This window comes from Galeopterus variegatus, unplaced genomic scaffold, assembly GCF_000696425.1.
Source record: "Galeopterus variegatus unplaced genomic scaffold, G_variegatus-3.0.2 Scaffold3060, whole genome shotgun sequence".
NCBI classification, from domain to species: Eukaryota; Metazoa; Chordata; class Mammalia; order Dermoptera; family Cynocephalidae; genus Galeopterus; species Galeopterus variegatus.
In genome coordinates, this window is record NW_007729171.1 from 183,792 (window position 1) to 198,133 (window position 14,342).

General features: G+C 44.5%; 1 protein-coding gene across 1 annotated transcript in view; it reads left to right on the forward strand.

Moving 5' to 3' along the window:
• LOC103599696 (actin-82-like) overlaps positions 1–7,694 on the forward strand; it is a 76,390-nt gene extending 68,696 nt beyond the window's left edge. Inside the window, exons 8-10 of the mRNA XM_008583841.1 lie at positions 2,086–2,274; positions 6,568–6,749; positions 7,644–7,694. Coding sequence (XP_008582063.1) covers positions 2,086–2,274; positions 6,568–6,749; positions 7,644–7,694 — 422 coding nt within the window. The remainder of the gene's footprint in view (positions 1–2,085; positions 2,275–6,567; positions 6,750–7,643) is intronic.
• Positions 7,695–14,342: the final 6,648 nt, after the last annotated feature.

Below are 14,342 nucleotides of genomic sequence, written 5' to 3' on the forward strand. Positions count from 1 at the left end.
TGATGATGGTGGTGATGGTGGTGATAATGGTAATGGTGATGATTGTGATGATGGTGGTGGTGATGGTGATGATGGTGGTGATGGTGGTGATAATGGTAATGGTGATGATTGTGATGATGATGGTGGTGATGGTGATGATGGTGGTGATGGTGATTGTGATGATGATGGTGGTGATAGTGATTGCGATGATGATGATGATGATGGTGATGATGGTGATGATGGTGGTTATGGTGATGGTGATGGCAATGATGGTGGTTATGGTGATGGTGATGGTGGTGGTGATGGCGGTGATGATGGTGATGGTGGTGGTGATGGTGATGATGGTGGTGATGATGGTGGTGGTGATGGTGATGATGGTGGTGATGATGGTGGTGGTGATGGTGGTGATGATGGTGATGGTGGTGATGATGGCAATGATGGTGATGATGATTGTAGAGGATTCATAAAGCAAATGTACTTCACAGGGCCTGGTTTTCCAAAGCCTTGAAGTTTCAAATATTGACCTTGCAAAGGACAGGGAATTTTCGTCAGGCTATTGAGTCTCTGTTGCAAGATAAGAATCGTGTGGGTTCAAAGACAGACAGGTTACTAATTGATATGTAAAGTTACTAAAAAGCTGCCGGAGGGAGAAGGAATGTTTGCTAGATCAAGCTTTTGTTAGTGGATCACTTAATTGTCTAACAGAATGTCATCTGACTTGTTTTTACTCAATGTCCTATATTTAGGGACATTTAGTGGATTGATGATGATGACCATGGTAAGGGTGATCATGGTGGTGATGATAGTGATAATGATGATGGTGGTGATGGTGGGATTTACTCAATTATCCCATTAGTAATAGGTGTAGCAGCTGGGATTTGAACTCAAGGACTCCAGACAAGGCAATGCCTGTCCCACTTGAACCCAGCTCCTGGACTAAATTCCCAGCCTGTATAACCTGCATGACACCCATTCCCTGCAAGCCTACAATATTGTACTGGCCTTTCTGGTCTTCCAGGCAAGGGGTCTGTGTTGAAAGCCAGGAAAAGCATGGAACCCTAAAGAATAACAGCAATTAGAGGGAAAGTGAGAAGGATAGGTCAGGGCTGTCATAGCATGTCAGTGACACCTCACACTTAGCAAGATCTTTATGTGCATCCTTTCATCTTGTCCTCAAAAAAATTACTGTGAATGATTATTAATCTTTCTTGCAGATAAGGAAAGGGAAGGATAAGATTATAAAATTGCCTAAATACAGGCATTTGGTAAATGGCGGAAATGAGATTTAAAACCAGATTTGTCCACCAAAGCCCAAATTAGATGAAGGAAAAAATACCAGGAGAGGGCAGCATTCCAGAAGCCAAGGAAAGAGAAGGGAGTGTCTAACAGCATCAATAGTTGAGGAAAAGAAGTCAGGAAAGAACTAAGGAGTGTTTGCAGGGGGTTGGGGTGTGGAGGATGTTACAGAACTAGGCAAGAGCAGTTTAGATGGATCGAGTGAGGGTAGAAGTCAGATGTCAGCAGGTTGAGGAGCAAGTGGGGTTTCCAGGGGAGCAATGCAGGGAATTTCCTCTGATCGAAACTTAAAACGGTGATAGGTAAAATATAAAGTCATAACACGAAAGACATAGCTGGGTTTAAAACCTGTTGTCAGCCCCCCAGAAAGGAGAGAAGTATAACCTTCCAGATATTTGTAGGTGAGGGGGCTTCATCTGGCTGTGGGGAACTCTCCAGAGGAGGTGGCAGCTATGAGTTGTTAGAAGCCAACACTCTCAGCAGCTGGGGGATGGGGGCCCCAGCAACACCTCCTGGAGCAGTAGATAATAAAGTTGAGTTTAATTTTTCAGCCCCCCAAAACACACACCATATATAGTAGGGTCTCAACTGATAAAATGCTGAAAATTGTAACGTTTTGCATCTTAGTTCAGGACATCTCTATTCTATTCTTCTCTACCACAAATGCAGGCCCACAACACACAGCATACAAAGAAACTGGAGTATGAGATGAAAATAGAAATAGCTATCTTATCCTCACCACAAGGAGCTTTGGTGTACTCACCCTCTCTTATACCCCTTTCTATTTGGAATTTTTCCTTTGTCCTACAGCTGACCAAGAGTACATCAGGGACATGAAAGAGAAATGTTGCTATGTGGCTTTGGACTTTGATAAGGAAAAGATGAAAACCAACTCACCTTACTCCCAACAGAAATATCAGCTGCCTGATGGCCAGGAGATCCACCTTGGGCAGGAAAGTTTCTTCTGTCCTGAGGCACTCTTCCAGACAAACCTCATAGGTGAGTTTGCGGGAAGGGGACAGAAATTAGCCCAGATGCAAGCAATCGAGCACACTGTAAGAAAGAGGGAGCTAGGGCAGCCAGGAGGATATTCTGGTTTGAGTATCAAATAAGTGCCCATTTCTTAAGTTCCTCAGATATCAGCTATCACTTACTAAGCACCTACTGTATGCCTGTCTCTTTGCTGACCATGGAGGTGAGATATAGCCTTTAATCCTCCCCCAAGTCTCATATTATCCCATTTTACAGAGAAAGAAACTCACCAAAGAGCATTAAATCATTTGCCAAATGTGATTAAGTACTATACTAGACTGTAAGTCTTCTCTTTTATAAAGTATTATTTATACTCCACTTACAAAATAATTTAAAATGTGAAAATTAAGACAATTAAAGCAGAAAAGTAAAAACAGTAGGTTTGGAAGGAGCTATTTAAAAAGGCTGATCTAGAGATTTTAAATGAGCATTGAGTTGACTAAACCCTCTAGCAAGTGTATCAGAATAGGAAAAATGATGGATTATAAAATCCCCACTTATTGGGAAAATGAGTCCACCAGATAGTCACAGAAAGCCAAATATTCTCTGGACAGTGATGTCACCAAGATGGTGGAGTAGATGATCTCCAGCATCACTCCCCCTCTCCCACAAGAATAAAACTAGCAACAATTTAAAGGCAAAATAACCATCCTGGATTCATGAAAACCCAGAGGGGGTAAAAGCAGAGGGACCTCCTGATAATATAAACTTTAAGACAAGAACAGTAAAAAAAAGACATGGGAATTATGTAATGATAAAGTAATCAATTCAGTAAATGGATATAACAATTGTACATATATATGCACCCAACACTGGAGCACCCAGATATATAAAGCAAATATTATTAAATCCAAAGAGAGAGATAGACTCCAATACAATAATGGATGAGGATTTTAACACCCCACATTCAGAAATGGACAGATAATTCAGACAGAAAAATAAGCCCAGAAACATTAGCATTAAACTCTACTATAGGTCAAATGGACTTAACAGACATTCACAGAACATTCCATCCAACAGTTGCAAAATACACATTCTTCTCAGAAGCACATGAAACATTCTTCAGGATACACCACACGTTAGGTCGCAAAACAAGCCTTAACAAATTTTAACAAACTGAAATTATATCAACTACCATTTCTGAGCACACAAAAAAAAGAAAACTAGAAATCAATAATGAAGAAACATTAGAAACAGTACAAATACATGGAAATTAAACAACATGCTCCTGAACAACAAATGGGTCAACAAAGAAATTTAAAAACTTCTGGAGACAAATGAAAGTGGAAACACAACATACCAACACCTATGGGATGTAGCAAAAGCAGTTCTAATTTAATAGCAATAAACACCTACATCAAAAAAGTAGAGAGTTTTCAAACAAACATCCTCACTTTATACCTCAAGAAACTGGAAACACAACAGACTAAATGTGATACATCATATCAACAGGATGAAGGACAAAAATCATACGATCATCTCAATTGAAGCAGAAAAAGCATTTGATAAAATCTAGCAACTGTTCCTGATGAAAACACTCAACAACACAGATATAGAAGGAATGTACCTCAACAAAATAAAGGTCATGTACAAAAGCCCCACAACTAATATAATGAACGGACAAAAGTTTAAAGCTTTCCCTGTAAGATCTGGAAGTAGCAAGGATGCTCATTTTTACCACATTTATTCAATATAGTACTAGAAGTTCTAGCCACAGCAATCAGGCAAGAAAAAAAAAAAAAAGAAAGGGCATCCAAATTAAAAAGGAGGAAGTCAGATTATCCCTATTTGCAGATGATATCCTCATATATAGAGAAACTCCTGACTACCCTAAAACTGTTACAACTAATAAATTAATTCAATAAAGTTGCATATAAAATCAATATACAAAAATCAGTAGTGTTTCTATACATTAATACTGAACTATCTGAAAAAGAAATCAAGAAATAATCCCTTTTTCAATAGCCACCAAAAAGATAGCCTTGGAATAAATTTGAGCAAGGAGGTGAAAGATCTCTACAATGAAAACTACAAAGCATTGATGAAAGAAACTGAAGAAGACATGAATAAATAGAAAAATATCTTGTGTTCATGGGTTGGAACAATTAATATTATTAAAATGTCCACACTACCCAAAGTGATTTACAAATTCAACACAGTCTCTATCAAAATACCAATGACATTCTTCACAGAAATAGAAAAAAAAAAGCTAAAATTTGTACAGAACCACAAAATACCCTGAATAGCCAATGCAATTTAGAACAAAAGGAACAAAACTGGAGACATCACACTTTCTGACTTCAAAATATACTATGAAGGAGTAGTAACCAAGAGAGCATGGTACTGCTGTAAAAACAGACGCATAGACTAATGGAACAGAATAGAAAGCCCAGAAGTAAATCCAGACTTTCAAAACTAACTGGTTTTCAACAAATTTCCCAAGAATATACACTGGAGAAAGGACAGTCTTTTTAAAAAATGGTGCTAGGAATACTGGATACCCACATGTGGAAGATTAAAACTAGATCCCTATCTCACACCATACATAAAAGTCAACTCAAAATGGATTAAAGACTTAAATTTAAAACCTGAACCTATGAAACTACGAGAAGAAAACATAGGGGAAATGCTTCATGAAATTGGACTGGGTGGGGCCGTTTTGAACAGGACTTCAAAAGCACAGGCAACAAAAGCAGAAATAGACAGATGGAATTACATCAAACTAAAAAGCTCCTGTGCATCAAGGGAAACCATCAACAAAGCGGAGAGACAACCTACAGAATAGGAGGAAGTGTTAGCAAGCCATGCCTCTAACAAGGGGCTCATATCCAGAATACATCAGGAACATAAACAACTCAACAGAAAAAAAAATTGATTTAAAATGTGCAAAAGACCTGAACAGACTTTTTTCAAAATACATACAAATGCCCAACAGGTATATGAAAAAGTGCTTAACATCAGTAACCATCAAGGAAATGCAAATCAAAGTCACAATAAAATGTCACCTCACTCCAGATAGAATGGCTATTATCAAAAAAGACAAAAAATAACAAATGTTGGTGAAGATGTAGAGAAAGGGGAATTCTCACACACTCTTGATGAGACTGTAAGTTAGTACAGCCATTATGGAAAACACTATGGAGGTTCCTCGAAAAATTAAAAATAGAACTACCTTATGATCCAGCAATCCCACTACTGGGTATATATATCCAAAGGAAATGAAACCAATACATCAAAAAGACACATGCACTCCCATGTTCATCACAGCACTATTCACAATAGCCAAGAGATAGAATCAATCCAAATGTCCATCAATGGATAATGGATTTAAGAATATGGTATGTATGCACAATGGAATACTATTCAGCTTGAAAGAAGGATATTCTGCCCCCTGCAGCAACGTGGATGAACCTGGAGACTATAATGTTAAGTGAAGCAAGCCAGGCACAGAAAGGCAAATACTGCATGATCTCACGAATAGCTGGAAACTAAAAAAGTTGATCTCATAGATGTAGAGAGTAGAATGGTGGTTTCCAGAGGTGGGGGGGGCAGGGGACAGGGGGTGGGCAGAGGTTGGTCAACAGGTGCACAGTGACAGTGAGACAGACAGGAAGAATAGGCTCTGGTGCTCTAGGCTGACATAGCCAATAATATTGTATCATATATTTCAAAATAGCTAGAAAAGAGGATCTTAAATGTTATCGCCACAAAGAAATGATACATGTTTAGGTGATGAATATGCTAACTACCCTGAGTGGATCATTATACAATATACGCATGTGTGAAAACAATACACTGTACTCCATAAACACATACAATTAAAAAAAAATAATAAAACCAATTCTCTGGAATCAAATTCTTAAAGTAATTTGTTGCATTTGTAAGGGACTTAAACTTGGGACTCAAACCTGGGAAACTAAGCATTTCCTCAGGATTGGTGCTAGTAAGTTCATGTTTTTTATAATCTTGTATAAATCAGCAGGGTTTATCTCTGTTTCCCCTGGCAGACTGTGCTGGCAATGTAGTCTTAAAAACATGGCACATGCCCCCACAATATCAAGTGGCTACAGTAATTGAAGTTCTTCACCCACCATGTCAAAGATCTCTTCTGATGTGTGTGCTAATGTTTGCCCACTACTCTTGGAACTGTCTCGGGTAGGTCCCCACTGCCCAGGCCTTTAGCTAGAAGTGAGGAGCCAGGGGTGCAGCTGGCCATCCCTCCAGCCCCCAGAGTTCTATCTTTGTCCGCCCACCTGGCAGGGAGAAACACCCTTGGTGTCCACATGACCACCTTCCAGAGCATCAGCTCCTGCAATCCTGCCCTCTGGAATGTCCTCTTTGGCCACATCCTATTGTCTGGTGGGACCGGCTCCTGCTCCGGCTTGCGGTCCCGGATGCAGAGAGAAATATCTGGTCTGGTGTCCCCTACAATTAACGTGAAGGTAAGGCTCTTCCTGTCGATCCTCTAGGGGCTTCCCAAGTTCATTTCACAGATGTTTCTAGAATGCCTTGGACATGCCAGGCTTGGTTCATGGCAGTTGGGGAAGCATCAGTAAACAAAAGTGACAAAAGTCCTCAGAGCTCACATTCTGGTGGGGGGAGAAGCAAAAAACAGGACAGATAAACGTGGTGTGGAAGCTGAGGATCTGTGAGATGGGCTGTGAGCCATGGCGGGAGGAAGGCGGCCAAGGACGCAGCCGGGCGTGACTGTGGGCGGGTTGTAGGGTTTACGTACAGTCCATGGGCAGAGCGAGTCTTTGCAGGAGGGTGACACTTGGGTAAACACTTGAAGGAGGTGAGAGGGGCCATGTGGACATCTGGGGAAGAGCATTCAGGCAGAGTGAACAGCCCACACAGCGGCCCAGAGGCTTGTTCCTGAAGGAGGGGCAAGGAAGGGCTGGCTGGGCTGAGCGAGCCAGGGCCGGGGTGAGCCAGGTCAGAGGAGTGTGCAAGGCTTTCGCCCTGAGAGCCTTGAAACCCCCAGAAGGTCTGAGCAGAGGAGGGACACGATCTAGGTAGGCTCTGGAGGATGGCTTGAGCTATTGGGTTGTGAACCACAGGGACAGAGGACAAGGCTGGCCTGACTGGCTGGGGGGCTGGAGGGACGAGGTCACACTCATTCCAGTTGCACTCAAAGCAGCCCATCTACACAGTCTCTTGACTCAATACAAGCATACTTCGCCCCTTGGGGGACCTTGCTCCAAGTGCTGTCCTCCAGCACGAGCTGCTTCTTGTGCGCTTCCGGCCTCATGGCCTCCGCTGTTGCTGGGGCTCTCGGAACAGTCATCGCATGTTGTCCCTTGGCTAGCTAACTCTGAGCCTTTCTGTATCCCCAGCGTGCCCTCACGCTGGCTGCAATGCCACTGGCCCCCTGCGGGGCACTCTGAGATGTGGCCTTCCACCGTGGGCTCACACGAGGCCCTCACCAGAGCGGCCCCACCCCTCGAGCCTCCTGGCCAGTGTTCACGGCTGCCCTTGGATCTTCCACGAGGGCTGGGGTCTCCTGGATGCCAGGGCAGACAGGGGAGGACTTGGCTATCTCAGAAATCTCTCCCCCTCTAGACCTGCCTCACTGCCTTTCCTCCCTTGGCTTTTGCCGCCCAGCTTTGGAACAGGACACTCTGCAAGGCGACCTCCCCCAGGGTCCAGAGGCAAGAAGGATGGACTTAATCCCTCTTGCCCTAGGCTCCTCAAGCTTCTCTGGAGGATTCAATCACCCACCACCCTCACCCCACCTGGGATTTTCAGGTCAGGTGCAGGCAGGGCTTCTCAGAGAGAACTTGCAGGCCTGCGTCCCCAGTGTATCTTCTGCCGCTGCTGGGACTGTCCGGCCTGTCTGATGCTGTTCCCTGCGTTTGTCCCTTGCTCGCTCTTTAGTGCCCACCCGATTTGTAGACCAGGGTGATCAATGCAAGGGAACCTGCAGCGACGCTCCTTGTCCTGGGCGGTGCTATCCTTCCGCCAGAGCTACAGGGAAGAATCAGGAATTCTGTGGAAAGACAAATGCATCAGCCAGTATGACACAAAAATATCATCCCAGTGCCTCGTCACTTGCAGAGTCTTCGGCCCTCCCTCTGTGTAGGCTGTGCAAATTCACCTGATACTGGGGAGCCATCACCCACATGCTCCTTCCCTAAGACTGCAGCCCTCTTCATAACATATAAAACCTCACACGTGTTTACGGTAGAAAACTAAACCCCTCCTGCCTCTGCACTTCCAAAGTCTCAGTCTTCTTCATGTCATCTATGACATCGTAAAAATATTGGAAAACTTACCCGACCCATCTTCTCACTTCCTAAGTCCGCAACCCTCATTTCATCATCTTATGCAATATCACAAACATTTACATAATAAACTACGGCCCTGCGACCTCTCACCCCTAAGTCCTCAGCTCCCGTCACATACAGTTTCTGCTGCCTCCCCCCTCAGCTCTCCAGAGCACTTTCAAGGCTCTTGTTTGAGATGAACTTTTACTAAATCAGAAAGAAAGGCTACGGCTGAGACCAGAATGGGAAACAAACTAAAATTTAATATTAAGTTTCTTGACTACATTTGCAAGGGGGATCTCTTGGGCCGTCTTTGTCCCGCCAGCATGTGGCTGGGCTGAGTTTTGGACCAAGCTCTTTCATCCTCTGAGTCTTCAAGGTACCCTCCAGCACCCCACCCCTTCCCGCCCAAAATTTCTTCATATGAAGCTTGGAAGTGACACTGTTATAATTTAGCTCTTCTCTAATTTCTCTCTTGTCTAAACCATCCCTGGAAGGGGTAGGGAGGTAGACTTACCTATGGCATGTCTGTTTCTGTTGCTTATAACAAAATACGTGGAACTGGGTCATTATAAGACAATGAAATTTACTGCTTACAGTTTTGGAGGCTGGGAAATCCACAGTGCAGGGAACACATCTGGTGACGGTCTTGGTAGTGGCCTTACAGCAATGTGGGGGTCTCACATGGCAGAAAATGGCAGAGCAGGGAGAGACTAACCTCTCATGCACTCTCCTTTTAAAGCCCTCAGAACCACACCCCTGAGCACCACTGTTAATCCACTCACTACTGCACCGTCCTACAATCCAATCACCTCTCCAAGGCCCCACCTTTCAATCACCATCATAGGATTTCCCACCCTCGACAGTTACAGTGGGTGTTAAGCTTCTAATATATGGATTTGGGGGGACACAATTCAATCAGTCCCCAGCACCTGTAATCATCCATGAAGGTCATTAAATTGTTCACCTAAAGAAAAGAAGCATTCTCACCCACCGCGAGAGAACAGCCGGTTGTTTCTCCCAACAGCCTAAACCATGCTGTAATGAATGTCCCTGAGCTGAAAGTTTGGCCACGATTTTCCCTTATTTCTTTGGAATAGTTTTGTCCCCTTAGAATCCATTTCTAGATGTGAATTACTGGAGCCAGAAATGTACACACAATTCCAGTCTTTTTGAATGGACAGCCAAGTTGCCCCCGGAAACGTCCGGCTTCCCATCCGGTCCCAGTGGGGTAAGACGGCTTCAGCCCATGCCACTCCAGCACAGGGGCCATCACTTTTAAAACCCTTTTACAAACTTGATGGATGAAAAAAAGCTTGTTGTTCTTTTCTTTTCCTCTTTCTTTTTTGGAGCATATTTTTATAATTGCTCATTCCAACCCTTTGGCAATTTTTCTGTTGGTAGTTTGCTTTCTTCTTCTTCTTATTCTTTTTTTTTTTTTTTTTTTTTTTGACCAGTAAGGAGATTGTAACCCTTGGCTTGGTGTCGTCCCCACTGCGCTCAGCCAGTGAGTGCACCGGCCATCCCTATATAGGATCTGAACCCGCGGCCCCGGCACTCCCAGCGCCACACTCTCCCGAGTGAGCCACAGGGTCGGCCCAGTTTGCTTTCTTCTTAATGCACATGTCATCACAGTTTGGTTTGGTCTTGTGTGTTCATTTAGCTAAGACCCAGACAGGGTGGGTGATGCGCCCAGGGTGACAGCCTGTGGGTGCAAGAAAAGATGGGATGCTGCTCTGCCTGAAGGACTGACCCTGAACGTGCTTTTTTCCCCTTTCTTTCTCAAAATTAGAGTGACGGATCTCCTCTTAGCCAGTACCAGCAAGTGGTTCCAAGTCCAGCACACTCATTGGTGTGACAGAGCCAGAGGGCATCGGGGAGCTGGGTCTGAGAACTCACCTTCTCTTACTCTTGGATCTCAGGGTTTCCAGGTCCCTGCTCAGAGCTTTTCCCTGCAGACCACAGCAGCAATGCGTTGTCTTCCCGTGTCTTAGAATAATAAACATGCTTTATTATTACATTCCTAAGTGCCTGAAGAGAATTTAGTGGACACGTGAGAATGACAACTGTCTGACCTTGAGCAAGTGACCTTGAGCTTTCTAGCCTCAGCAGCCCTGCTTGGCAGACACCTGGGTATGAAGGGTTTGACCGCCTTCCAGCCCAGAGGTGGCCTGACCTTGTGTGGGGTCCCAGCTCTCTCTCTTGGCACAGAAACCAAAGGAAGTGTACGCTCTATAGATGTCAGTGTGAATTTCAGGAAGATCAAAGCAAGAGCCAGAGAAAGGCCGAGAGCTCTGCACCACACTGTGGGAAGAATTTCTCCAGGGTGTTTGACTCATTGATTGACTTTGCTTATCTGTGTTTTCTAACATTCTGCAAGTACATATGCCTTATGCATTGTCTTTACATAAATATAAAAGGTGTTCTGTGTTTTAAAATGCCAAGGACGTGGATCCTCCATGCTCGTGTTCATTTATCTGATAGTTTAAAGCCCCAGGAAGCAGTTGTGAGCCACTCAGTATCTTCCACGGTTAATCAGAAGTTGTCTTTACCAGGAGGTGATGACGGCCAGTGAAGTTCTTCCAGCAGTGGACACTCGGGGTGCCCGGTTTAGAGCGGTATTTTGACTTTGGTTTCCTCTCTTTTCTCCCCCTTTCTCTTTCTCCTCTCTCCTCTGCCCCCTCACCCCATCCAGGTATCCACCTGCCCATATTCCACGTACGGTGCTTGGGTAGGTGGCTCCATTTTGTGCTCTCTCTCCACGTTCAAGGACATGTGGGTCACCAGCAGTGAGTATAAGGATATCGGCTCCTCCATCATCAGGAGAAGAAGCTTCTGATTGGGGACTTTTGGGACCCATCACCTGTGCCACCCACCCCAACTCCAGGCTCAGCCTCAGCTTGGCTCAGTTGATCACAGCTCAGAACTAGCTCGAACGCAAGGGCCCTTCCTTCCCCAGACTTCAATAGAAAAGGCCAATAAGGGACAGACTCTGCCTCTTTGTCTGAGTCCACCTCTTTGGCTGGTGGCATCGAGGACACTCATGACACAGAGTCACAGGACACTCACAGCATGAATGCAGAGGAGGGACAGGAGGGGATTTCTGGTTCTCCCTGAGCATCAGTCAGGACAGCTAAGCTATGCTGCAGTAACGTACATCCCCACATCTCAGTGCCTTAAAACAAAATCTGTATGTCTCTCACACTGTGTGTCCATCGAGGGCCAGCAGGGGCTCTCTCCTGCACACTCTAACTCAGAATCCACCGACAGAGCAGACAGCACCTGGAACATTGGCGTTCATTGTGGGCGAGTGCAGGAGTGCCCTGATGGGTCTTACATTAGCAACTAAATGCACCATCCCAGAAGGGACACACAGCACATCTCACGATTAATTGTCCAGAACAAGACACACGGCCCCACCCATTTACAAGAGGCCAGGAAGTGCCGTCCTGCCACAGGCCTGGCATCCTCACGCAGGACAACAGTGCGGACGTTCTGGGTGGAGTGCAGGTGCAGTGGGCGTGTGCGGTACCCAGAGCCCACGCCAGGCAAGGGCACAGTGTCCTTGAACAAATTTAACCCTCACGACATTGCTGTGAGATTGGCCTGATGAAAGCTGATTTCATGGTGCAGGAACTGAAGCTGAGAGATGGAGGTCCTTTAGGTAGTAACGGGGAGAATTTAAATCCATAAATAACATCTAGAAAGCGCACCGGGGATGAGAGCACAGAGAGCAAAGGAGAGAAAGTGGCCCAAACCGAGGCAAAGAGAGGAGAAATTCCCCAAACTGAGGGGCCACGGGGGCCGCCTGGAGCAATGGAAGCTTCCCACATGCACGCGCTGTCTAATGAAATTTCAGATATTGAAATAGACAATAAATTCTAGAGGCTTGGAGAAAAAAAAACAATAAAAACAGGTTCACGATAAAGTAGGGCTTCCAGAAAAAATCCAGGACACCCAGTTGAATTTGAATTTCAGAAATACAACAAATACATTTTTAGTATAAGCATGTCCCAAATATTGCACGTATTCTCACTTGCTAAATCTGGCCACCCTACTATAGAGCAAAGAGACTCCAGTTTGTATCGGAATTCTCAACCACAAAATTGTGGTAGAAGACAAGAGCATGCAACATGAGGGTGAGGGAAGGATTACGTCGAACCTAAAATCCCACACTTAGTCCAGTGGGTTGAAACGTTAGAAAAAAATAATTTGGGGACAGGCAAAGGTTACGCAAATTTACCACGCACATGCTTTCTCTCTCTGAAAAAATCAAAGATTATCTACAACATAAATAAACAAATAAACCAAGCAAAAAAAAACAGAGGTGAGTAAAGAAGACAGACCAAACTTAGAGTTAAATCTAAATACTTATTCATATGTAATTTTTAAAAATTGATAACAATACATAACAATAATCTTAGATGATCTCAATATGGGGGGTGGGGTGCAGGAGGAGGGACTGAAAGAGGAAGTGAAATTGTGGGAATTACGGGCATTGATTAGCTATTGATAGGAAGGAATAAGCTGACTTGTGTGTATTGATAACGTGAGAACAGCAGGGTGCCGTGGGCACCCTGGGTGCAACTTCAGGCTTCTGTCTACTGTCCTCAGCACACGATGTCGTCCCGTGCAATCTCCCCACTTCCACCTGGCCCAGGTGATTCAGGTGGGGAAAGGCACCATTCTAGCAGCCACCTCAGAGTTTAAAGGAACATTCCTATCAGTGGAGTGTCATTGCAGATGGCAAACATTAGGGGTTTTGTTGTGGTTTTTTGTTGTCGAATGTTTCTAAACTTTCATGTTCTTAAAACAAGTACTATTATTTCAATAAGCTTGGAAATTTTAACAGAAGTTGTCTTTTCATCAGCTTTCATGGGTACAGTGAGGTCGATTAGCATTTCCACCTCACCGACCTGGAGAATGAAAACCACAGACATTCACCTTCTGGATAAATGATTTCACTTTGGGTGGCATTAGTGAAATACATAAATCAGGATACTTTTAAAGTAGGAAACCTCTATGTGATGCTTTCATTATTTATAAGTGGACAATGGAACCTAAATTAGAGGCGCCTAATTTCACATGCTAATATTCTGAATTTTGTACCATGTGCATTCAGTTTAAACATTTTTTTAAAAATAGCTTAAGGGTAACCAATAGCAAAATAGTGGCAAATGGAACATGTATAAAGTGAAATCACAAAGGAAAGATAAAATAGTGGAAGAGGATTTGCCAGGAAGACGAGAGCAGAAATAGGTAGATGTGAAAGAGGCAGAATCAAAGCAAAGTCATTAGAACAGAAGAGGTTTCATTCGTAAGCGGAGGGACAGTCATCAAGACTGGCAGTCATGAGTCTCTTCCCCTTTTTAGGTGCACGTAGCTTCAACTATCGGAGGCAAAGGCAATAACATCTAGAACATACCAGCTCCTTCAAAACAGGGTGACCGTGCCCCAAATCGAACTCTTCACTTCTGCCCACCCGCCCCCCACTCCGGGGGTCTCCTCCCGCAGCAGTTGCTGTCCCTCAGCCAGCTTCCTCCAGGTGGTTCCGCACGCTGTGCTTCAGGACCACATGAAATATTAGCAACTCTGACAGATTCTATCTTCAGGCTGTATCCAGAGTCCAACCCCTTGCCACCGGGTCCCTGCCATCCTCTAGAGAGCGGCACCATCACCTCCCCTGGATTCTGCAGCAGCCTCCTGACTGGTGTCCCTGGTGTCCCTGCTCCCACTGAGCAGCCAGAGAGATCATTAAAATGCAAGTGG